Genomic DNA, 24,929 nt, shown 5'->3' with positions numbered 1-24,929 from the left:
TCTGCAGCTCCTTGGTGAAGTCCTTCCATGGGGCCCAGGCTCTGCTGAGGCATTCGGAGCTCCTCCCTTCAGAGCCGCCCCCACCTGGGAGTGTTCTTCCTTGGTTTCCTTTCCTGGTGAGCCCTCTTCACCTCACCAGGTTCTCCCCGAGAAGTCCTTCCCGTGGGCGCTCTTCTGTGTTGGAAACTGTTCCTCTCCCCAGGAGCATCAGTTTTCTGGCCTGACCCCACTGGAAGCAGCTTCCGTTTATCATGGTCAGAAGCTTCCCTGCCTAATTAACTGCCTAAGTGAGTTAATTAGTCTCAGGCCAACCTGAGTTGCCTCCTCTCCCTTTGTGGAGCCAGTCAGAATTAAGCTGAGGCCCTGGCCTGTTCAGAGGGCCAGCTACCCTCTTAGAGCCTGCCAGATCATGTCCAAGGTTTCAGTGGGCAGACAGTGCCTGCTGCTGGCTGCTGACCTGGGCTTCCTGACCGTGTGTTGCCAACTCTTGCAATTTTATTGCTGGTCTCACAATATTTGCCTTATTCTTTAAGCCCCAGCTCCTGGAGTCAGGTACCTGAGAATCTCAGCTTGCCTTGAAAAGAAGAAATACGTTTCTAGCCCTCGTGATTGCAGAGAAAAGCTTGAAAATGCAAAGCCTAAGGACTCAAAAACCAGAACTGAACTGAACCCCAAACGGACTATGTTTTAAAGGGTATGTCCACATGGCAGCAGCTACAGGACAGCTGTGTCACTGTTGCACCATAGTGTATATACTTCCTGCATTGACGGAAGGGGTCTTTAAACCAGTGGTTCTCAACCTTTCCAGACTACCGTACCCCTTTCAGGAGTCCGATTTGTCTTGCGTACTCCCCAAGTTATACTTCACTTAAAAACTACTTGCTTACAAAATCAGATATAAAAATACAAACGTGTCACAGTGCGCTGTTACTGAAGAATTGCTGACTCTCTCATTTTTACCATATCAGTCAATGGGAATATATATATATTGTACTTACATTTCAGTGTGTAATACATAGGGCAGTAGAAACAAGGCATTTTCTGTATGAAATTGTAGTTTGCAGTGACTTCGCTAGTGCTTTTTAGGTAGCCTGTTGTAAAACTAGGCAAATATCTAGATGAGTTGGTGTACGCCATGGAAGACCTCTGTGTACCCCCAGGGGGACGCGTACCCCTGGTTGAGAACCACTGCTTTAATCCACCTCTCAGAGAGGTGGTAACTAGGTCGACAAAAGCATTCGTCCACTGACCTAGTTGTGTTTACACTGGGATCAGGCCGGCTTAACTCTGGCACCCAGGGCATGAAATTTTACACAGCCCTGAGCAACGGTGCTAGGTCAATCTAATTGTTCAGTGTAGACCAGGCCAAAATCTCATTATTTTTAGGCCAATATCATGATTTTTTGCTGCCCGACTGGTGAATTTGGAATGCTTGGGTTTGGCAGGATTGCTGCTGTGTCTCACGCTTGGGCAGTGGTGTTGGAACAATTTGTATAGTGTGAGAGAGAGAGTGTGTGTGTGTGTGTGTGTGTGAGCTGCTGAGAGCCATTGAAACAAGCTGTAAACCCTGCAGCTGATGGAAACCACTTCAAACCAGGGGGTGATGCCCTGTCCACAACACCCCTAGTTCCAGCACCCCTGCACTCGGGCCCCGGCAGATTGAGAAAAAGACGTCCGGGTGCCCAGGCCTGCGTCCGTAGCAGCATGCCTGTACCCTGAACAAAAGGTGAGTTAATGCCTTACATTACTGAGTTCCTCTGCACTCTTAGTTCCTAAGGCACCAGTGAGAATGAGTGAGACCACCCTCCCCCCCTCCCACCCGGAGCTGTTTTCGAGTCCAATGCCTTGATTTGCACTGGAACAAGCTGAGGGCAAGACAATATTTTGCCACATGGCCAATGTCTCCCACTCTGGAAAAGCAGGATGGCTTTAGGAGCCAGATGTAAAGCAGGATGGAAGACAGACATTGAATATGAATGCCTGCACTGGTGCACACAATGTCAGGGAGGCTTTTAAACTCAAGCTGACTGTGTCTGCCGAGACATCTGCAGCCAGCGACTCTCTGTTATTTCCCCTACACTGGAGCCCATTCAACCGGAAACAGCATCGCCCCCGTTCTCGCCTCCTCCTGTAACCCCATGCAGGTGCTGCCCGCTGCAGCTGAATTATGCATGGAGTTCACCCCTCACATGTGTCATTAAAGGGAACACAATGGGCGCTTGGCTTCACCTTTCAAAGCCAGCCGGGCTCCTGCCTGATGTGAGGCTGTTCAAGATGAGGGCAGGCTTCTGCGAGCTGCCGTTTAAGACAGCAAAGCCAGATTTGAAAAGTCCCCCCCGCAGCGAACAGGAGACCCCATCGCATCTCACATCAAAGCAACCGTTGCCTCAGCCCAGCGGCACCATGGAGCTGTCTGCCCTAGAGCGCAGGGATGCACCAGGCATGTCAGTGGGGCGATGGCTGGTTCTGCAGATGGAATGATTTGGGTCGGACTCTTGGACATTTCTTCCTATGTGCCCCCACCCATGGGTTTTACCATTGGAGGGGGGCACCCTCTCCCTTAGACACAGTACTGTGGAGAAGAGGCTAAGCTTTGCTCCTATGCACGTCTTCCTTTCCCAAGCGCATCCAGGAAAGGGATGTATCCCAGAGTTTGGAACAGTCAGAGGGTCTCTTTAAGGATCCCACTGACAGGCTGATAACCCTTCTCTGGCTTCTTTCCTCGGCTCCCACAGCAAACTCAGGGTCATGGAATTAGTGAGGCAAAAGGCACGGGGCCTGATTTGACGAACATCTGTAGCTCCCAGGGAAGTCACTGGGCATTATGGATGCTGAGCATCTGTGAAAATAAGGCCCAGTTGGCCTATGCCCCAGGGCTCCCGACAGCCGCAGGATTCATTTCAGTGTCACAAAACTATCAGGACATTTTTCATGGCTCACTTAATTAGTTATACCAGCAGAGGGGTGGAGGAAAGCAGCATATTCACACAGCTAAGATGTAGCTAGTTCGTCACCTGACCAGAAGTTCGCTGTGACTTCTGGAAAACAAAGCCATGCTCAGTCAGGAAGAATGGTCCCGTGGTTAGGCACCAGCCTAGGACTGGGGCCAACTGGGTTCAAGTCCCTGGTCTGCTATATGCTTCACCTGAGGCAAGTCGCTCAGGGAAACTGAGGCACAGAGCCACTCTGTAGAATGGGGATAACAGCAATTCCCTACCTCCCAGGGGTGTTGTGAGGCTAAACACCCTGAAGATCACGAGGTGCTGATACTACAGTAATGAGGGGGCCTATAAGTACCTTAGAATCACATCTGAACCAAAGCCGGTTTAAAATTACTTCTATCCTCGCAATCAAACGAACTCACTCTCACAGTAGTTAGTTGGGTCACAAAAGCAGCTCCTGCAGCCTATTGTCCGACGCTTTGTTTTTCGCTCATGACAACGCTCCTAAAATCAGAACCACCTCGTCTGGCTGGGGCCACGGGAAGCAATGAAGCTCTGGGAGAGGTGCGTGGGAGACACGGCGGATGTGTGACTGGACTCAACAGCGTCTGTTGTGGTCAAGGCAGGCCTCGGAAAGGCAGTTAGCTGGAGCGTTGGTAGAGAGCCTGTTTGTCAACTCACTCTGACAGATGCTAAAGCCAACGGAACATGTAACTAAGCAATTTCATCCTTGTCGAGCTTTCCCACTGGCGCTGGAGTTCGATGAAACACCTCTTCACGTTTGCATTAAATACTCCTGTGTCCGTGGCTCTCAGCACTGCCTAGTGAATTAAGTGCTTCAGAGCTGATGAGCCATCTTAATAACACAGAGCTTTAGGGGAAAGCAGCATGTTGCCAATTGTGCTGCACAAATCCAGGAGCCAAGTCTCCCTCTTGGAGCTCACCTTTCACTGCCTGGAGTATTTCCCGAGGGGAGTTAAAGTAGCTGATGAATGGAAACAGTGGGTGTAGGTGTAGAATTGGTACTGAGGCATCTGGCTGACATTCTGTTGCTGTGGGATGTCTTAGGTGCTGAGGACTTGTCAAGAACAAGAGTCCTCATTGGAGGAGTGTCTTAGGCGATGTCTATGCTGGGAACGTGCTTCCCAGCCTGGCCAGACAGACACATGCTAGCTCTGTTCAAGCTAGTGCACTAAAAATAGCAGTTTTCAGAGTAGCAGCCGTGTTAGTCTGTATCCACAAAAAAGGAAAAGGGGGACTTGTGGCACCTTAGAGACTGACCAATTTATTTGAGCAGAAGCTTTCATGAGCTACAGCCGTAGCTCGGGGTGGCCGAGGCGGTGGCTTAGGCTAGCTACTCTGTACTTGGGCAGAGAGCCTCAGCTGCCACCTGTATTACGCCCAGCCAGACAGCTGTTTGTAGTGTGCTAGCTTGAGGAGAGATACCCAACCTGGGAAATCCAGGCTCCCAGCTGCAGCATGGACATACCCTTAGCGTGCTAATAAGTTAACCAGAAACAAGAAGAAAGGTCCACTATGCCTGCATGGCAAGATTTAATCTTTTGGCTGGGCAAACAGGCTGAGATTAACCCCCCCCCGACCCAATCTGACCTTCCATCCAAACCAAACATTCCCAGAGGTTCAAAAACAGGTGGTTAATTTTTTTCTCCCAAAATGATTTTCACAAACTCTGTCGGATCCTGGATTCAGCAGGAAGCCAGATTTCCAGCTGTGTCACTCAGAGACATCTGAGAAGAGAGTCAAATCAGGCCTATGCTAGGTCTCTGTCTGGTTTTAGAATTGGTTTAGCTGAACTGGTTAAATTATTTGCCCAGTGTTGACTGGCTGAAAGGGAGGATGCAAATAACTGGGCCTGCAAAAAAATAATAATAATGGAGATCTGCTTAAATCCAGGTGGAAAATTAGTCCCTCCAGGTACAGTTTTGATATGATTTTTCATTGTGTGTGTAAGAAAAGTCATGTATAAAATATAGGCTCCTAAGTTTTAAGGCCAGAAGGAATCTCTATGATCATCCAGTCTGACCTCCTGCACAGTATAGGCCAGAGATCCAGCCAGCGATTCCTGTATCAAGCTCATAACATCTGTCTGACCTCCTGCCCAACTTCCCCAAAGCATCCAATGTTGACTGAAAGACTTAAGGGATGGAGAATCTACCCCCTTCCTAGGTAAGTTGTCCCATGGCTAATCACCGTCACGGTTAAAGCTTTACCCCTTGTTTCCAACCTCGATTTATTTAGCTTCAACTTCCACCATTTGTATCTAGGCAGACGGATGTAGCATAACCAAAGACTCTCAGTCACATCTGCACAAGACCCAAAGAAAAGACCCCACCAGGTTCAGTTTCCAAAGGTAACAAGTCAGCAGTTTTAATAAGTAAATGTAATAAATCTGCATTGAGGACTCCTATAGCTGTATTGATCAACCCAATAAGGATCAGTAGAACTTTGGTTCCATAACTAGTCCTTAATGGCCCTTATTGGACTGGCCATAGTGGATGGTCTGATCAGTTAACGAATTCAGAGCATTTCATTCTGGGTTTTGCTTTTGAGAAAGGAAACCACTTAGCTAGACTGGCTGGTGAATCTTCATCGGTCATAAGGATTTCAGCTTAAACACACTCCTAAAAACTATTGAAAAGTTATACAAATGGGGAGGGAACGCAAACTTTTAGGCTATGTCTACCCCACAGCCTACATCGGCATAACTTACGTCACTCGGGTGTGCAGCTAAACCATCCCGCCTGGTCCCGTCTACACTGATGAGGCAAATCGCCTGAGGAAACTTTGCAGCTATATGTGAACTTGGCATGAAATGTGTCTAAAATCTGAAATGTGGGTGTCCCCTATACCTCCCCCTGTATCCAAATCGGTCAGTTCCCCCCAGATCCCACTTCCCCATCCATTAGTCGCCCTCCCCAGTCCCCTTTCTTTTCTCCTCCTCCCTCCACATGCCCCAGTTGCCCCTGCTGCCCGTCACACACGAGTTGGTCTCAGCAGTAGCAGCTCCTCGGGCTGCCGCACCGTGGCAGAATCCGGCCCTGCATCGCTCGCTTTAGTACGTGGCACTCCGGTGCCTGCTTTCATGCCAGAACACGAGCAGTGGAGGGAACGGATCCGCTTTGTCTCGTTTTACGAGCAAACCGCTCCGTCTTCTAATGATGCAGAGCTGTACTTAACAGCCACAGAGCGGGCACAGACCCCAGAAGGGGGAGATATTCTTTCCTCACATTTGCTTTTCGGGGCGGGGTGTCAGAGGGGAAATATTGTCTTTTACAACCAAGCTCAATCGTTGCAGCCAAATGCTGTAACGCACAGCTGTGCGGAGGGTAAAAAAAAAAAAACGGGACACACTGGGACGTGGTGTTTGCCTCAAAGCCAAATTCACTTTCCAAACAGAGAGCTTTTGCTTTTCCAGTCTGTTGGTTAATTTGCAATAAAGGGAGTGTGCCACGGTCCCCAAAGTGCTATTAATAATTACTTTTATGGCGCATTTTTGGAAGTCCTCGCCATCCCCCTGAGCTGGGATCATTATTTACACTAATCCTAACGGCTTTTTAATTACACAACACAGGTGCTCGGCGGCAGCCTACATCTAAGGACGGCATGGAGGTGCCTGAACATACGGAAAGGCTCCTCCCGGCTAGGTAAGGGATTTGCTCATCGGTTCAGCATTGCTATAGACGAGTGCAGCTTGGAAATGGTTCAGGAATACTTGATGCCAGTGACAGCTGCGGGAAAGGCAATTTGGAAGCGGGTCCTGCAAACCTTACTCACATGAGTAGACCCTAGCTAGCAGTCCTGTGCAAACATGCCAGTTTCTCAGCCATAAGAGAAAGGAAACGTGACAGGTTCCTACTAGTTGCAGGAGAGACGGAGGCAGCTGCCAGTGGCAAAGTTGGGCCCTTCGAGCCGCAGCTGCTTGGAGCTGCCAAACTGAAAGGGCCAGCTCCTGAAAGGCATGCTGGGAAAGATGCTCCTATTATAGAGCAACCATGCACTAGGACAGCAGTTCTCAAACGGTGGGTTGTGACCCCAAATGGGGTCGTGCCATCAGCTGATGGGGTCACGGTGCTCCCTCCTGCGTGGAGGACGCCATTTTGCTTTGCGGAGCATGCGAGGACACTAGACACGGAAGATGCCATCTTGCTCTTCCAAACGGCATTCTCCATGCGGTCTGGGGTCCCCAGGAAATACTTCATCCAAATGGGGTTGTGCCGGCAAAAATTTGGGAACTGGAGAGATGTGGACCCGGATATAACCAGGGGAGCAGCTGTGTCTTCAGCCACCACTGTCCCACAATCCCCACTGATAAAGGGACTACTCACTAGAGTGAGGGTTGCAGGATTGGCATGTGTCTGGACCTGGCAGCACAGCTAAATCTGACCGTGTAGCAGAAAGTCAAGCCACGCGTCCAGTTTATACAGTTTAATACATGTGAAACAAGATACATTTTTTCTGAGTAATGAATGCATAAATAACAGAAGATATACGTGAATGCATAAATATGAGGCGGCATGGAACGGAAGAAAAAAAAGAGAGAATTATTATTTTGCTGCTGCTGTCACTGTTGCTACCGCCTGGCGCTCGATTTTACCCCGCACCCTCGCGCGATGTTGCGTAGTTTATTGTTTTCATTAAGCAGCAGCTTTCCATTGGCAGAGCTGTCGCACGGAAAAAGGGGTTTGGGATGGAGAGTGGGGAGAAAAAAGAAGATTAAAAAAGGAAAAATAAAAATACAAGTTGGGGGTGTTAATAAATGACTTTAATTCTGCTAGTGGCTTCATGTTGATCCTATGCTGCTAATGAAAAGAGGCCTTTTCACATGGATTGAGAGTGCTAGTGGGCTTGTGCGTGTGTGTGTGTAGGGAAAAGGAACACAAAGAGTGCAAATGATACAATTACTGAGCTCACCTTCTTTTCAAAGGCATTACGCTATGAAGAAAACAAATCATTAGCTTAAATGCTTACAAAGAACATCATCTAAGACGACTCTTAAAACCTTTACATACTGTATCAATAATTTACTTTGACTGCAGTAAACAAAATACATTTCTTAAATAATTTACTATTTATTTGTTTTCTTTTTTCCTTTATCTCTCTGCAAATTTCTTTTTTCCCCTTTTCTTTTTTAAACTCAAGAAGCTTTGCTTGTGCACATTAGTTCAGATTATTGCAACATTTAACCTGAATTCAGTAAAAGCAAAAAAATAAAAAATAAAAAATAAAAACAAAAATAAAAAAGGACAGTTTGTACAGACAAGAATGAATAACTTATTATTGCACTGGCTACAATTCAGTAGTGATTTGGTTATTTTTTTTTTCTTTAGAGAGGACATCCTCTAAAGTACCAAAGTAAAATAAATGAAAAGAGAGAGAGAGACTTCAAAAGCACCAGCTGTGAATAGAAGCCAGCAGGATGATTGTGGAGGGAGAAAAGCGGAAGGGGAGAAAAGAAGAATGAAAGCAAAGAAAGAAGAGAAACATTTGGGAAAAAAAACACCCTTACTAATTACTTCCACATAAAACCCAAGAAAACACCTCCTGTCTGGGGAGTCAGACATAATGCAAAAAACAGTATAGCTTCTCTATAAAAATATGTGCATTATGAAGAGAGAGTTTTTTGTGGGTATTATTTTGTAGCTTTTGTATCTCACAAATACACGATTTCTATTGATATCACTGCCGATAGACAGACAATGTACAGCTCCCGTCTCCTGGGCACGTCTGCATACTGTGGCATCTCTGCACAATAAATGGTGCCGGTTTAAAAGTCGAGAACGTTTAAAAAACAAAAACAAAACAAACGAACACAGCCCGAACCCAAATCAATGTGATTGAGGCCACCTGGGGAAAAAAAAAAGCAACTCCATCTTCCCTTTAGAAAAGAAACACGTTTGCATGTCCCCCTCCCCCGCCCTGCACCTCGTGTCGTTTCCGTATCACTTTTTGCAAAACCCATCCCCCGACAGCGCTTAGGAACGTGTGACTGGGGGGGGGGGAAATCAGCCACGAACGTGGCTTTGCAGTCCCTTCCGCACAGGGGTGCTGTTTCAAAACCACATCGGTGTCAAGCCCTTAAGACTTCCCTCTCCCGCCCCTACAAAGCTATACTGGTTTGTCTATGTCCTCATCTGTTGCAACAGTCACAGGGACCAGTTCGTGCCGCCTTTTGGGGCTCTTCGTAACGCCTAGAAGCTCTTTGTTTTTCTCAGGGTTGTTGCACTGAGTTTTTAAGTGATCCAGCTTTTTCAGTTCCAGCGCCGTGGCATCTGGCCGGGAGTCCACGGACACCACGCCGGAGGGCGTGGCCTGGCCACTGTCCAAAAGGAGATCTGAGAGGCTGCTCGAGGAGCTGGGGTCAGACTGCTCGAAGGAGAAGTTTGGGATTGTCAGGTGCTCCCCTCGACACGGGGGCTGGACCCGCCGTTCTGCTTTAGAGGCCTGCTCCCCGGGCTGACTGTCAGTCATGTCCAAGGAGTCCCTGTACGCGGTGGATTCGCACGACGGGGTCCTTCTCCTCAGCATGCTATTCTCAGAGGCTTTGGTACGTGAAGCCGTGCTGCTTTCGTCCTCCATGGGAGGATCTATAGAAATGCAAGGTGGGCTCATCTTCTTCTTCCTCCGAGCCCCAGGGATATACTCCGACTCAGACTGAATGTGGACAGGAGACCTTTCCTTCCCTTCCGCGGGCTGTTCCAAGCTACCGTCTCCATTGTCAATGGAAGGGCAGATCTCAATGGAGTGCCTTCTTTGGTCATCTGCCCAGCTGGGCTTGTCCAGAAACCCTTTAGTATCAACACTGTAAAACTTCCTCAAGTCTCTCTCTCTGCCGTTGCTCCCGGCCAGGCTGGCTGTGCTGCAGTTCTTGAGGGGGACCAGAGATGAAGCCGGGGAGATGAAAGGAGAGACCGAGCGGCTTCTGATTTCCGGCTGCTCTTGCCAGTCTTTCACCGAGCTGTTTATGTGGCTGACTTCTTCGTCAGCCAGGTCTGAGGATTCAAACAGAGAGTTCTCGGGGCTGGCTGGGTTGCTATTTTGACTGGAAGGCCTGCTCGGAATACTGTGCTGGCTGTAAGCGTGCTTGCGGGTACGAACGCTCGGGCGGCGATGGTGTGAGGATGACGTTGGGGACTGCGGGGGAGTGCCCGGCTGGGAGAGTGGGCTAGGATGGAACAAAGCTGCACCTAAGTTGCTCTGGGACTGCTTCTTCGGCTGCAGGCTCTCGCTGGACTCAGCTTGCAGACTGTCCTTGGAATCTGTATTCTGCCCATCCAGTGAATCCGTTCTAATGGCCTCCTGCAAGGCAAGCAGAGACAGATGGGATAAAAGCACAGTGTTCTCTCGGGGCGCTAACAAGACACGCTTTTAGCGGTGGATGTGGCATGTGACAGAATCAACCTACGCTCAGTGAGTTTCAGAGCTGGTAACATCACCACAGCTGCCACACACACTAATTATCACGAGTGCAGGTTCATTTGGTATAAGGTGGCAACAGTTGAGCTAACAGACAGACTCATGGTGGGTAAGCCATATCTCAGGTATACTCCAGCCATGCCTGTATGTGCAGGCCTCTGATCTTCCCAGGCCTTCTGAACCTTCCTGTTTTATTTGTGAATCAGCACAAAGTCCTGTACCAATACACGCTATCTAAGATACCCATTTCTAGAGCGACCAACTCTCATGCTACAGGCACCAGAGCCAGCTAGGGGTCAGGAAGGAATTTCTCTTCAGAGGACAATATGGCACTATTTGGTATATCATGCAAGTTACGCAGCTTGATTTGAAGTATATGCGCTTGGCGACTGTCAGAGCTAAGGTACCAGACTAGATGGAACTTCGGTCTCTGTTCTCATATAGGTAATACTACTTCTTCACACAACCACAGTCAACCTGCAGAACTTGTTGCCAGGGGATGTTGTGAAGGCCAAAAGTATAACTGGGTTCAAAAAAGAATTAGAGAAGTTCACGGAGGATAGGTCCATCAGTGGCTATAGCCAAGAGGGTCAGGGATGCAACCCCATCCTCTGAGTGCCCCTAAACTTCCAACTGCCAGAAGCTGGGACTGGACAACAGGGGATGGATCTCTCGACAATTGCCCTGTTCTGTTAATTCGCTCTGAAGCATCTAGCACTGGTCACTGTCGGAAGACAGGATACTGGGCTAGCTGGACCATTAGTCTGACCCAATGTGACCGTTCTTATGTTGTTATACAGGGTCAATGTTCCCTCTAGTTTTTGACAGGCCGTGTGCGCATAAAAGGGTCAGTACTCTTTTTTGGCACCACCGTTATCAACTACTGAAAGGCAATGCCTCGAGTAAAACACCAGCAGCTGTAACTAATACAATCCCACTCTTTGATAAAGCGAGCCCATTAGGCCTCTTGCATGCAGAAGGGGGAACCAGCTGAATGACTTTATGTCACCCAAGTGTATTTAGCCATACGGTACCTGAATTAGAAACAGTCTGCTCTAAATCAGTCTCTGCAAGCTCTACTCACAGAGTGCGGGCCACAGGGACATGACTTCAGTGAGAGCTATCAGTGCGCATCTGAGGCCTGGAGGTGGCCCAACAAACAGCCTCCACAATTATTTTGACTAATGGGGGTTAACAGAAGCTTTGCACAACATGGAAGCATGTCCCTCAAATGCATGTTCAACACAGCCTCTACGACATTGCCGATCTGAAATTGGAATCTGCCTGTGTGCACTGAATCTGTCAGTGGTTTGAAATACCCAGGGCACTGAGACTGGAAATTGATTTGAAAAATACAAAATCATAAAGGCATCCAAACTGATAGGAAATGTCGCCAGGATTATATTGTGCTCAGATAGCTACTCTGTCCCATCCTGCTCACAGCCTTTGTGAAACTCTATTTGTTCTTGTGTTACAACGCCATCATTCAAAAGAAGAGAGAGCGAGAGCGATGATGAAGGGGAGGGAGGAAAAAGACAGACAGAAAAAGTCTGATGGGAGAGGAGAGTTCATCGCCTCCTACCTGTCTACACAGCAGCCTGTTGAGACTGGGAGATCGTGATGTGGACTGTGGAGAAGGGATCTTGCATGTGTCACAGCTGTCGCGGTGAGAAGATACAGCAGTCACCTGAAGCAACTCCCTTGGGACTCTCAGAGAGGAGCATGTTCCCACGGGTTGGGAACGGATGGAGGTGACAGACCCTACAGAAGGAGAGAGAACACTAGCCACAGCTGCCGGACAAGAGTTGTAACGTGTGGGTTTGTGAGAGCTTTCGCTGCGGAACGAGGCTCCAAGGATTTCAAAGCACACAGACGCGGGGTTAGAAAACACAAGTTAATTCAGTGACAGGCCAAATCAAGCCACACAATATCCCACGGGCAGAGTCAGAATAGAGCCGAGGAGCCTGACTCCCATTCTGCTCTAACCAGTAGATCACACTACTTGTGTAGTGCTTGGAGAACGCATCTGGATAAACACGTCTCCTAGGTGGGCCTGTGAAAAGCTTGTGATGATTGTTTATTACTTGTGTTGCTGTAGTGTGTACAAGCCCTAGGGACGGACCAGGACCCCAGTCTAAATGCATACGTTTTTTTCCAATTATAACCGTCTCATGTGTGGGCCTGCCCTCTATTGGATACTGCTCAGTTGGTGTGTCCTAGGCCCTAAGATGTTAGCAGAGATTCTGCTTCACTTCACGTGCTAGGGGCTTATTTGGGAGGGAAAGGGAGAGTGGGTTTGCAGCTCCATACTTGCAACCTTCCCGTGTGGCTGTGGGTTGGATCTGAATAGGGAAGCGGTCTAGTTTCAGAATCTGGATCAGATGGAGACTAGGGGTTAGATCAGGATACTGTAAGTCAGGACACCTGGGCTCTATTCCTTGGGCTGCCAATGACTTGCTTACGGCCCCTTAACCATTTGTAAATTGGAACCACCACCACCACCACTTAAATGCCCAGAGGGGTGCTGCTGTACGGCTTAATTCTTGGTCCCATCCAGCACCTAGCGAAGTCAATGAGAGTTCTGCCATTGATTGTAGACCCAGAGTGAGTGAAGAGCTTTGAGATCCTCAGCTAACGGTTACATAATCTCAAAACATGGTCTATTGCTATTGTGACTGATGCAGGAGATCCAGCTCAGCTGATCCTGGTCACACTTAACCAATTTGCTACCATTGCAGGGGATTCAGACAGTGGTTCCTCCTGTTCTCCGCCTGTGACACACAATAGTTGAGTCTCCTGAGGGTTATAAGATTTTGGTCTAATTCAGTGATTGGCTTGGTGACGTTTAGTGGCCTGTGACATACAGGAGGTCAAACTAGATCGGGGTGGCCCACCTGGGGCTCCGGAGCCACATGCAGCTCTTCAGAAGTTAAGATGCGGCTCCTTGTACAGGCACCGACTCCGGGGCTGGAGCGACAGGCGTCAACTTTCCAATGTGCTGGGGGGGGGGCGCTCACTGCTCAACCCCTGGCTCTGCTACAGGCCCTGCCCCCAGTCCACCCCTTCCCTGAGCCTGCCGTGCCCTCGCTCCTCCCCGCTCCCCCCCAGAGCCTCCTGCACGCCACAAAACAGCTGACCGGGGGGTGCGAGGAGGGAGGGGGAGGAGCTGATTGGCGGGGCTGCCGGTGGGCGGGAGGTGCTGGGAGCGGGGCGGGGGAGCTGCTGACGTGTTACAGTGGCTCTTTGGCAATGTCCACTGGTAAATTCTGGCTCCTTCTCAGGCTCAGGTTGGCCACCCCTGAACTAGATGATCTGACAGGTGGTCCCATCTGGACTCAAACTCTTTGACAGCAGCAGCACAGAGACTGCTGAGCCCTGGCTCTGTAAGCCTGGATGATTATGTGGATATTCTCTCTGTCTGCACCTAGAAGGCAGCCCCTTTGAAAAGCGACCCCCTAATCTCAGGTATCAATCCCGAGTCATTAGTTTCTCACTCACAGCTCCTGCTTCCCCAGCTCATTCTGCAGAGCAATCTCTCCTCCCAACTTCTGTGGCTTTACCAGAGTGTCCCATTTTGTTTTCAAGATCGCCTGCTTTTTGGCAGCAGGATTTACTGTTCCTCATTAGCGCACGAGCTAATGTCTGTTTTTACGTCGCTGCTCTCTGTACAAACACAGTATCCATCACACAGAGAGATCTCACCCAGAGGTCAGTGAACTTGGACTGGTTACAAGACCCATTTAGACAGTCTGCAGTTGCCTCTCAGCTACCCGATTGCATTGAGAAAAATAGGCTTTTTGGACACTTTTTTTTGGCGGGGGGGGGGGGGGAGGAGGGGAGGTACCTTTCCCCAGAATATGCACGGAATATTTTAATGAATTTTATCCATCCTCAGAGGGACTGAAAGAACCAGGCATAGCTCTGTTTGCGCTCCTAAGTTCTGGAATGTGGCAGGCTTTTCCATTACAGTCCTTAGCTCCTCCACACTTCTGTGACTGCACGGCAGTCCTGACCGGTCGCCCCTCTAGCTGGACCCATCGTGGGATCCCACAAAACTTTGCCAATACCCCTCAATTTTGGTTTGTACTTGCTAATCTAGTCCTCTTGGATAGGGACCATAAATACCTACTCCGGCTGCACCTTGGTCACTAACACCTTTCCGACGAGATGACTGATGTCCTATTAGCAATCTTTCCTTTCTTAGGCAAGCGTTATGGCAGGGCTTCTGCAGCTGGTGGGAAAACCAAATAAACACAGCAAACGTTTTCACGACATTCCCCCTCCCCCACCATCTTTTGTTGGAATAATTGTCTAATGGAAATTTTCCCAACTCTCTCTCCTCGAGGAGAGGCCAAGAACGCCCCACATTGTAGCATTCTGGAAAGCTCAGTAAAACCAAAATTGCTCGGCATCTGTGTGTTTTTCATTTGCTTTTTTAACGGGCCAGGGAGTCGTTTATGGGGCCAAAAGAACACACAATCTGGCCACTTCATGGCATTTTCCCCATCCAGTAACCAAACCAGTAGACGAGAAGCTCTAGCTGATTCTGGTCTGATCACTGGCTTCCTAAGACCTCCAAAAAGCCCCAAAAATTCATGAAACAAACACTAGTCCCTGTGTACACCCCCAGTAGGCTGATCAGTACAGCATGAAGGGACACTGGTAGGATTCAGGCACTGGAGGAGCGAAAATAGTCCCTCTGTGAGGCGTAGTGATATTTCTTGTGATTCGCTGAAGAATACAGCTGGAAAAGGTTACAAAATAGTGGACCAGGGTTTCACTGACACCAGTGGAATTCTTCCTCATTCACATCAGCGTCAGAGATTGGTGAGTCAGCCCCAGTCAGTCGGCAGTGAAATCCAACAACCGCTCACTCTGCTTAGCAAAGCTCTTGCACTTCCCCTTTTCAGGACAGGCGGGACAACCATAAATACTGAGCAGAGAACATTGAGCGGTATCCAGGGCTTTTTAACAAACAGAGAGTTACTTTATCCGGAGAAATCAGAACAGATCTGCTAGTCCTGGCCAGCCCCACCAGGTAATCCCACCACCCATCTGTCCATGTCATTCTTGCATTAAAATACTGTTGCGTCAGAGGAAGCCAGTCTGGATAAGTTCTTGGGAGCCAAAAAGCAATAATTCAAGATGCACATATTTTTAGGGAGACAGACGCTCTCTCACTCCCATTCCCCTTTCAAACCAACCTGCAAGTCAGGAATAACTGGGCAGAAAATGGCATCTTAGGGCAAAAATATTTGGATGTGGTTGTCTCAATGTGTTGTCAGGACCCCTGTGCAGCTTCTGATTCCACAGAATCTGCCACACAAACAACTTCTCATCACAGAGCTGTGCTATGGAATCTCAGTTTTCCCTAGAGGGAAAAATGGTTTCTAGCCTTTATAACAAAAACCTTCCAACTGTGACCTAAATGTAATCTAGCAGAGTGACAGCTTCCTGAGTCTTCAGACAGACTGAAACTATAGCTCTGAGAGGTTGGAACAGTATTCATCTCAATATTGTGTTGACTCTGAAAACTGATAATGGCAATACAAATGGGACCCTTGTTATCTATTTCACTGCTGATCATCTTACAAGAAACATACAGATAATATGCTATTCCATGAAACACAACCTGCAACCTCTCTGGTGCCCATTGGTCCCGTTTCTAGACATGCAAACTTCCAGCTTCCTCCAGATAACTTTAACAAGGCAGTTATGCATTTTAAATACAAAATCCTACAGCACCCTCAAAATTCTAGGCGTAGGATAAAATAAAGTGAACGTGGTATCAAATTACATTAAAAAGGATTTATTCTGTACTGATTGCATTATTCGGCTTCCTATCACACCACCACACAAACTGGTTCCGGTTCCTTGCATAGGTTGCCTGACATCCTCCCAGTGCCTAGCAAATACAATATGAGGAGGAACAAAGAGCACAGAGAATGCATCCCATCCCTGTGGTACCTCTTTGTGATTTGCAGGCATAGGTCTCCATCTCCACCTCATGGAGAGGGTACGGGGCTTTGGCTGGCATCACAGGGCGGAACATGTAGCTGTCGTTGGGCAAGGAGTGCATCCGGGACACTGAGATCTTGCGAACCGTTAGGAAGTTCTGAGGCTCTCTCTTTGATCTCATGCAAGCAGCGCCTTCCTGCAAATTAGAAAGAGAAGGAAAATTGGGTTATTCTGCACCCTGGCGGTGAGGCTGCCTTGAGCTCCTTTTTGTTTGCCATCCTTGGAAACAGCACTGAGGCTTAACACCTGAGGCAGATGTGCCTTCCGCTTGATGTCTCTGGTGCCCCTGGGTAAAAGAAAGCTCCAGTGGGACATGAAAGGGGCTTTCGTCAGCACTGGCTTTATTGCTAAGTAAATCACTCAAAATGTGTCTGAAATATAACAAAACAACAATTAACCATCACCCAGGAAGCCACCACCTGGACACGCATCTGACATCACAGGAAACACAGATCGCCATGGGAACACACGAGAAAGACACTTTCCAACTGGACACGTTCTAATCTTTTATTGTGTGGTTAATTTAACAATAACTCGGAAAGTCTCCTGCATTTCTTAGGAATTCCCATGGTGATAAGCATTACCTACATCTTAACCTACAGCCCAGCTCCAGGTCCAGTCTGATGATAGATGGGTAAAATGGCCACTCCCACTCAGAGACACTCAAACCCATGCTGACAAGCGGAGACAAATCTCTGGTAATTCATTTATCATGCATATAAATACACATACCCACCTCCCATATATACACTAAGACCTCAGTCCTATGTGATGTGTATCCTATGCCCATGCTGAGCCTCAATGACTGTGCTACACATTGCAGGATCACGGCTTGATATTGCAAATATGTATTTATATAAACACCACTTGTACTTTGTCCTTCTTTAGCAACTTTTATCCAAGGGACTTAAAGTTCTTTACTTACCTAATTGTTATGCCGCTCCCAGAGGGAAGAACTGAGACAAGTTTATGTGACTTGCCCAGGGTCATATAGTGAGTCAGTGTCGGACGCTGGAGTTCTGACTCCCTGTTTTAACTACTAGACACATTCCCTCACCATTTATTTAATTATTTAAAATACAACTAATGACATCGGTTTTCCTTTAATGTCAGCCTCCAAGTGGTTGAGTGAAAACATTTTCCCAGTTATGCATGAAATTAATTCATTTTACTTCCCAGCTGTAGGGTTTCCCTCAGTCGTGCTAGGAAAGTCTGGGCTCAAGACTCAGTGTTGAATTGTCCACATGTCATTGAGGATCTGGTTAAATCTGTATTTTCCATATCCCCAGCTCATTAATTTTTCTCCTCTTAGGACAAACCCTTGAGACAAATTACTTCTGTGTTTTTACACTGTTGAACTTGGCTGAGAATACAGTGGATCAAGAAGCAATTATTTATGGGTAGCTGGCATCAGGAACAAAATTCTGATTTGCTCAGCAGCACTAGGGAACCCAGGCCTTCAGTTCTAATCTGTTAATGCATCAGGCTTGTGCCAATTTTGACCAGAGCAGAGTCACTGTAGTTAATAATATAGCATGTGAACACCTGAGCTGCATGCATAAGGTCATTTACGAAGAAAAGTGCTTGCAAGAAAGGAGTCATTTCCCTTTATCAGTAGTTTTAAACGGGGGCTCATGAAGCCATTTTCTGAAGAATGGTCACAGTATTGTCTACAGAAGCTAAGCTCTTGTTTAAAATTCTTTAAAATGGACTGTTAGTTGCAAAGAACACATCCTAACGTAAAAGATTGCAATAACGGAGGCTATTGGGCACGGGGCCAATTTGTGACCTTTTCAATGGGAACAGAAGAGATCCATTTATAACGAAGTTTTAAATATGAACATATTAAATTTACAGACCTGACATGTACTTTGGCCCAACCAGGGTGTAATGCCACTCTAAGAAATGGTGACATCCGATGACACTTGAACACAAGCTCCCTTTGTCCTCATATTTGTTTCTAAAGTGTCTAGCTAGCACTCCGCTGGGTCTGATCCAAAGCCCACTGAAGTCAATGGCGGGACTCCAGCTGTCTTTGGTGCTGGATAAGGGCCAGATTGAGGGTGAAATCCTGGCCCCCATTGAAGTTAACAGCAAGACCCCCACCGACTTCAATAGGGTCAGGATTTCACCCCAAGAGCTTACTCTAAGGTATGTCTACACTGCAGTTTCAGCTGTGACTGCAGCTCGGGTAGGCATACACACACTAGCTTTAATCTAGCTAGCCCAGCTGGAAACGGAAGTGAAGATAGGGTGGCACAGACTAGCACTGTGAGGATGTACCCAGGGTTCCGAGCAAGCTTGTACAGCTCACGCTTAAATCCATGCCACCGTGTCTTCATGAGACAGGGCAGTGTCCAGCTGTGCGGTCCCAGGAAGAGCCTGCCTCCTGTGTGTACGTGTGTGTGAAATAATTTCCTGGAGCTCCTGCCTGCACAGCTCTGCGTGTGCGAGTGACCTCCCCCTCCCTGCAGCCTGGCTTGTGGTAGCTGGTATCGGGAGAGCAGTTTTTCTGCTCTGCATCAGACCACCCTGACCCCAGTGCTGCTGCCTGATCCCCTGCACAGCCAGGTGAGACAAAGGTAAAATCTAGCCTTAAATAAAGAACATTAATGTTGCACATGCAGTGGCAGGGGCGGGTTTTGCAACCGGGGTCATTGGTGGTGCCGCTTTCAATCCTCCCTATTAGCTTGCTAGTTTCACTCATGCTCATGTCTATGTATTAGCACCACCAGGCTAACATGGTACGGCTCAGCGCTGGACGTAGCCTCCCTATTCAATGGGCGCACTCCTCCTCCTCGCCCCGCCGAAGGGGCACCGCTCACCAGCAGCAGAACCCTCTGCCCTGGCTCTGTGCCTCATCCCAGCCCAGTGCAGAGCGGAGGCAAGCCCTCCCTGCACCCACCCCACATGGTTCCTGTTTCACGGGGCTGGGCCTGGCTTGCACTCCGGGTGTTGTGACCTGGCACACGGGGTCGGAGCACCATTTGCGTTTGGCCCGGCTGCCCCTCTGTCATGAGGGAGATGCGGCTGGCGCAATGGCATTGTGACCTTGACACCTGCCCCGGTCACAACACCTGGAGAAGGGAGCCAGGCCCAGCCCTGTGGGACAACAGCTGCTGCTCTGCAGTTTTCCCCTGCCGGGCCTCCCCTCTGCACTGGCCTGGGGTTAGGATTGCCATGCCAGCTCAGTGCCCCTTCTTTCACCTCCTGCCAGACAAACACTTGACTATCATATGCTAAAAGTAGCCTCGGGGCATGACTGGCACCTTGCAATCTGTCCCCAATACCATGCGTCTAGGCCGCAGCGCGATCAAACCTCTGGAAATTTGTAGCGTTTTCTTCACAGGTCGTTGACCATTCAGGTGATAGAGAGAAAGCAAGAGTGGACATTCCTTGGCACTGTTGAGTATGTTAAGGTGTCACTGACAAAACACAACTAGGATGTGTATGCTTTTCAGTTGTATGGTAACTGCCCCGGTAGAAGTGGGCAATAAATACCAAACAGTTACATCACAATTACTCTGCAATCACCATGCATAGTGTCTCTCCAAAAGCAATTACCGCACACCAGCCCTGAGGTTTTAAGGGCAGAAATAACCTTGGAGGGGGCTAAATGGGGGACTTGTAATAGGATGCAAAGCCTTTTGCCTCTAGGCCACTGCTCCAAATCCGGTCCAGGCTGGTAGTGGTCAAAAGTATTCATGAGCCGATCAGTGACTTGTGTGAAATGAGACGATGGCTTCAGTCCAGTTCCTACTTAGCAGATGTCCGTATCAGAGAGCCACCTTTCCTACTGGCCCCCTGTGTGTCGTCTCACCAGAGAGGCCACAGGCTGTCCGAGCATGCAGATCATGACACCCAGAGGTAGCCCAGGGAATGGAAGTTCTCAGAACAGGTTTGTGGGATACCTGGCACGGCTTCTGCATCCACTCAGCTGGCCCCTATTGCTACAGTATCTGAGCGTCTCATCCCCATGAATGGATTTTATTGTCACAACATTCTGCGAAATAAGGATGCATCATGCCAATTTTACAGATGGGGAACTGAGGACCAGGGTAGATTAAGTGGGTCCCCCAGGGAATCTGTAGCTGAGCCAGAAATTTAACCAGTGTGCCCCACCCATTAGATCATTCTTCCTACCCTTCACCTGCTCCCTGTCAGCTTAGCACTCTTCCTCAGTCCTAAACCGACTCCATGTTTTTTTAAACAAAAAGAAATACTCCATAAGCAAAGAAGACTGTGGCAGGAGATGTGGGCCTGGCGTTTGGCGCACGGTTACTGCAAGCAAGCAACGGCAGAATTCCCCAGGGGGGTTCCTGGGAAGGCACATAAGTGGCTTTTGCTCTTTTTATTCTCTCTTGCTTGTCCTACTAAATAAATGTAGCTCACACTCAGAGCTAGTTTAGCGACTTCCCACACAGGTAACTCCAGGCTCCACAGTGAGGAAGGGAGGAGGAAAGCAAGAGCTAAAAACAAATACTCCTGCCTGTACATGCCAGACCTGGGAGCCATTTCAAATTCTCAAGCTCTCCCAGCTTAACAAGGTGACATTTTTTCTAACTCTCCTCAGAGTTAACAAGCTGTCTGTCCTTGGACCTGCCAGGACCTTATCCACACAGCAGCAGAAACCCTCGACCCCTTGTGGCATTCAACATGCCAATTATTGCCTCTCTTTGCAACATGCCCTTGCCACAGTCTCCCTTTGATGCAACTCAAAGCTTAGCTTCCAGGTGGCCAAGGTTAAAGGAGACAAGGAAGCAGAAGCCCTGCAGAGAGCAAGAGAAGCATCTCAGAGTGGCTTCTCTTCATACAGATTGTTTTCTGCCTCACCCACTGAAAACTCACCCTCCAGTCAATAACTCAGTCTTAGCCCAGAACTTGCCTGGAGATGCCACTGACCACTGGATGCCCAGAGATTTCCAGAGATGTTTGCCGCATGCCTTGTTCATCACTCTAATTACAGACATCAGTAGAGTAGAGAAGGTAGAGACAGCATGGCCCTAATGAGGCCAGGATGGCTTGATTATGGGAGGTCCATTCTAGTCTAGACTTGGGGTTTCCTGTGTCGTGTGGTGTTATGTCTCAAAACATTGTCTTGTTGTGATGCTGCCACAACACGGTCATTGTCACACACAATTCTAAGGCACCCGTTACAAATGGTGTTTGGGTCCCTTTTCCATGGCCAGTCATTAACAATTCCAAATGACAGGAGCAAACCCAATAGCCTACTGATTTAAGATTGAGAGAAGAGATCGTTCTGGCCATTTGGCTAAGAGCCCAGAATTTCACAGCTCTCAATCAGCTGAAAGTCTGGGCAAAGCGTAACTCTCTTTGAAACAGGTATATACACTTCAGTGTGGTTCCAGTGGGAGGGAGTTGCAGAGGTGCAGCACCCACAAGAAAGATGTCCTGCCATCACCCTGGCATCAGCGGCTCCCAGGATGCCAGAGAGTCAGAGCTGGAGAGGCAGAGTTTAAGGTAACCTCGGCCCAGCAACGATTAGTACACTGAACTTCGGTTAGGAGTCCATTGGCATCCAGAACAGAGCGTGCAGAGCAGGTGCGTTGCTGTATTGTCCATCGCATATTGAAACAGCAGCCCAAAATAGAGGCCTAAAACTAAATCTGGGGACTCCTCGCCAGTTAGCAGACAGCACTGTCCCTGGTCATGGGTGCTGAAGGGGTCTGGAGCCAGTCCTGCTTTGGGGTTAAGAAGCACTCTCATTGGATACAGGACCCAGCCTGAGCACTGGTTTAAAAGAAGATTAGAAGCAAGAAGGGTCAGTGTGGGAAAACACCTGCCCCCCTTGTATCCTGCAAAGGTCATTTCAGTGGCAAAATACAGGAATGACTCTCAACAGCAATCGACCCACTCCTGCCTTTCTTGCTGCATGACCTCACCCAGGGATGTCCATGGGTCACTTCCCCAAGACACATTGAAACGTGGCCATTTACTGTACTGTCAGTTACCCGCTGAGCGCCCATCATAAGATGAGGTGCAACCAACCAATCATGGAGTAGCTGTGGAGTTTTTCTGTCATGTCACTTTTCTGTGCCAGGGCCCAGACTGTTACGTACCATGTGTTGCTTTTGTTGTGCCGTTCCACCTTCTCAGCACAGATTTAAGGAGTTCCCAGTAATTGCAAGAAAATCAATTTCGGGATCTTTCAACCAAAAGCAGGAAATCTATAGAAATCTCTACCTGCTTGCCCCCTCTAGCTTAACCAAGAAAATATGCTCACATGAGCCACACAATGGAAACAAATGGCCTGCCAGGTTGAAAATCCGCAGGTTACCAGCTGACCGACTTGAAAAATCAAAGCCAATTGTAGCAGTAGTGGATTATCTATGTCACGTCCATATCGAAGCAGTGGGGAGCAGCTTTTCCATGTGGGAGAAACATAACAGTGTTACTTGAAGGATTCACTGTTTATTTAACAATCTGTCCATCCCTCTGTCTAATAAGTGCAGGGCTCTCTTGGCTAAAAAGAACATGTCACGCGCAATCCATGCAGGCTCCTTGGCCTGCCCCAGCCAAATGATTTAGAACGTGCCCAGCTCAGCAGATGCAAAGGCAGCATGGAAGACAGGGGACGGACACAGACTGCTCTAGCTGTGAAGCAACAGGAGGACAACGCTAGGCGGACATTAACACACCAGCGGCCAGCTGCACAGCACCAAAGCATGATGGTACAACCCAGAAGCAACGGTCCGTCGTTCATTCACCTCTGACTCGCAGCCTGGGGTTTTGTGGGAAGGTGTCAGGACATGGTGGTGAGGAGCAGAGCGGAAGGACGTGTTTTCCATCCGGGGAGTCTCTCTGCCCTCCAGCGGGTCTGAGTCTGGGATGGCTAAAGACACATTCTCACAGCTCAGTGCCTCCTTCAGGGACAAAATTAGGAAGATAAAAGGTATCAGTAGCGGAGCAAGGATGGGGTTCACCCTTCAACCCTGCGCTCACACACGCTCTCCCCACACCTGCCCCCTCCGTATGAAACGGGAAGGAAAAGAAAAAGAAGGCAGAAAAGGGTCCAAATGGCAAGCAAGTCTGGAGTGTCTTATTACCTCTTGCAAAGGCATCCGTCCCATCACGCCCAGACACTGTAAAAGCCCCTTCTACTCCAGGTGTGAGAGTCTCCTGCTCCGTTACCCTAAGAACAGTATTTCCTTGAACTCTTCACCCCCTTGCCCTGTAGGAACTTTGACTGACTCCTCCAGATCCCTCTGGGGGCTCCCCAGATAATGCCCATTGGAAGAGCAGCTCAGCCAGCTTTGAGCAGGCACTTTCCCCGGGGCCTGGCCAGCTCCACTAACTCACATGGAAGGGCTGGGCTCTCCCCACCCTTGCCACGTTTGGACGGCCCAGCACCCGTGGTTTCATATCTCCTACGCGTGCATGCAACCCAGCCCAGGACAAAGTTACTGAATGTCTGAGAACCTAGCTAAACGGGGAGCCCAATTCCACACCAGATGGACACGGTAATTCAATTAGGGTTTCCGTAGGACTGTAATGAGTGGGGGTTAAAGCGTTAGCTTGCAACTTCTTGACCTGGATTCAGACAGGCCTCTGGCCTATTCCTGTAGGTACCTGGAGCAGGAACTCCATGAGACATCTGTTCCAACCCAAGGCACCTGAGATGTAGATCACGGTGAGGAACTGATCCTGGTAACACCATGCTGTATGGGGTTTTTTCCAGCTGATGGAAGGGTGGTTTACCAATACACGGAACAACATGGCAAGTCTGCTCTGCTGGGGCTGTTCTACTGGCTAGTCACAAATAACTGGATGGCCACCAGTTTATTCATGAGCACCATGAGCAGGCGAGATTAGCAGTTTTGGAAACAACCCACGGGCTGCAATTTGCTCAGTGACTATTGACAGATCATGACCACACTTGTAAAAAGTATGATCGGTCTGTGTTCAGTGTGTGATCAGAACAAAGATCTCAAAGCCCAAGGAGAAATTTAACCAATTCTATTGTGCTTCATTTACCGGTAGAAACTTTTATTAAGCTCTAGATTCAAAATGCTGACTCCCCGGCTACTGTCTAACCAAGTTACTTTTTGTCTGTCTTATTAGAGTCTGAGGGATTAAAAAAAACACTATTTAGTCTAAAACCCCCATTGATTTTATGGTAGATTAATTTTTGATGATATGAGCAAAACAATTCTGTATTTTTCTGTTTTCAATCTACTGTCTGCCATGAAATGGGACAAATCTCACCCCCGCTCCTACCTGAATTTTGATTGCCCTGTTTTCTGGAGGGTAAATAGGAGTCAGAGTTCAAAATGCCGCTTGGTTGGGATGTCTCCACACTAACCAAGGAAGTCGGCATCAGCTGTGGACTTTGAAAAGGCCCAGGACCAAATTCAGCCTAGCATAAGCAAAACACAAGTCCTGCTGAAGTCAATGAGAGTTGAGAGAGCTTCGGTCAGAACTGGATTTGCACCCTAAGGTCAAGCACTGGGGTTTTCAAACTGGAGCCTGAACCCCTCTGAATTTCAAGTGATTTGGGCACCTAACCCTGACTGG

The 24,929-nt window shown here is 48.5% G+C and overlaps 1 protein-coding gene across 4 annotated transcripts in view; it reads right to left on the bottom strand.

The window, feature by feature from the left end:
- Positions 1-8,178: 8,178 nt before the first annotated feature.
- Positions 8,179-24,929, bottom strand: part of CACNA1H (calcium voltage-gated channel subunit alpha1 H) — a 478,577-nt gene continuing 461,826 nt past the window's right edge. For all 4 annotated transcript variants that reach the window (XM_073361774.1, XM_073361777.1, XM_073361776.1 and 1 more), the window contains 4 exons: positions 23,123-23,278; positions 16,344-16,530; positions 11,959-12,137; positions 8,179-10,259 (listed from right to left, as the gene is read on the bottom strand). In XM_073361774.1, the coding sequence (XP_073217875.1) occupies positions 9,069-10,259; positions 11,959-12,137; positions 16,344-16,530; positions 23,123-23,278 (1,713 nt within the window). In that variant the 3' untranslated portion in view covers positions 8,179-9,068. The remainder of the gene's footprint in view (positions 10,260-11,958; positions 12,138-16,343; positions 16,531-23,122; positions 23,279-24,929) is intronic.

Source organism: Lepidochelys kempii, chromosome 10, assembly GCF_965140265.1.
Source record: "Lepidochelys kempii isolate rLepKem1 chromosome 10, rLepKem1.hap2, whole genome shotgun sequence".
Taxonomy (NCBI): Eukaryota; Metazoa; Chordata; order Testudines; family Cheloniidae; genus Lepidochelys; species Lepidochelys kempii.
This window is presented reverse-complemented; position numbering and strand designations above follow the sequence as displayed.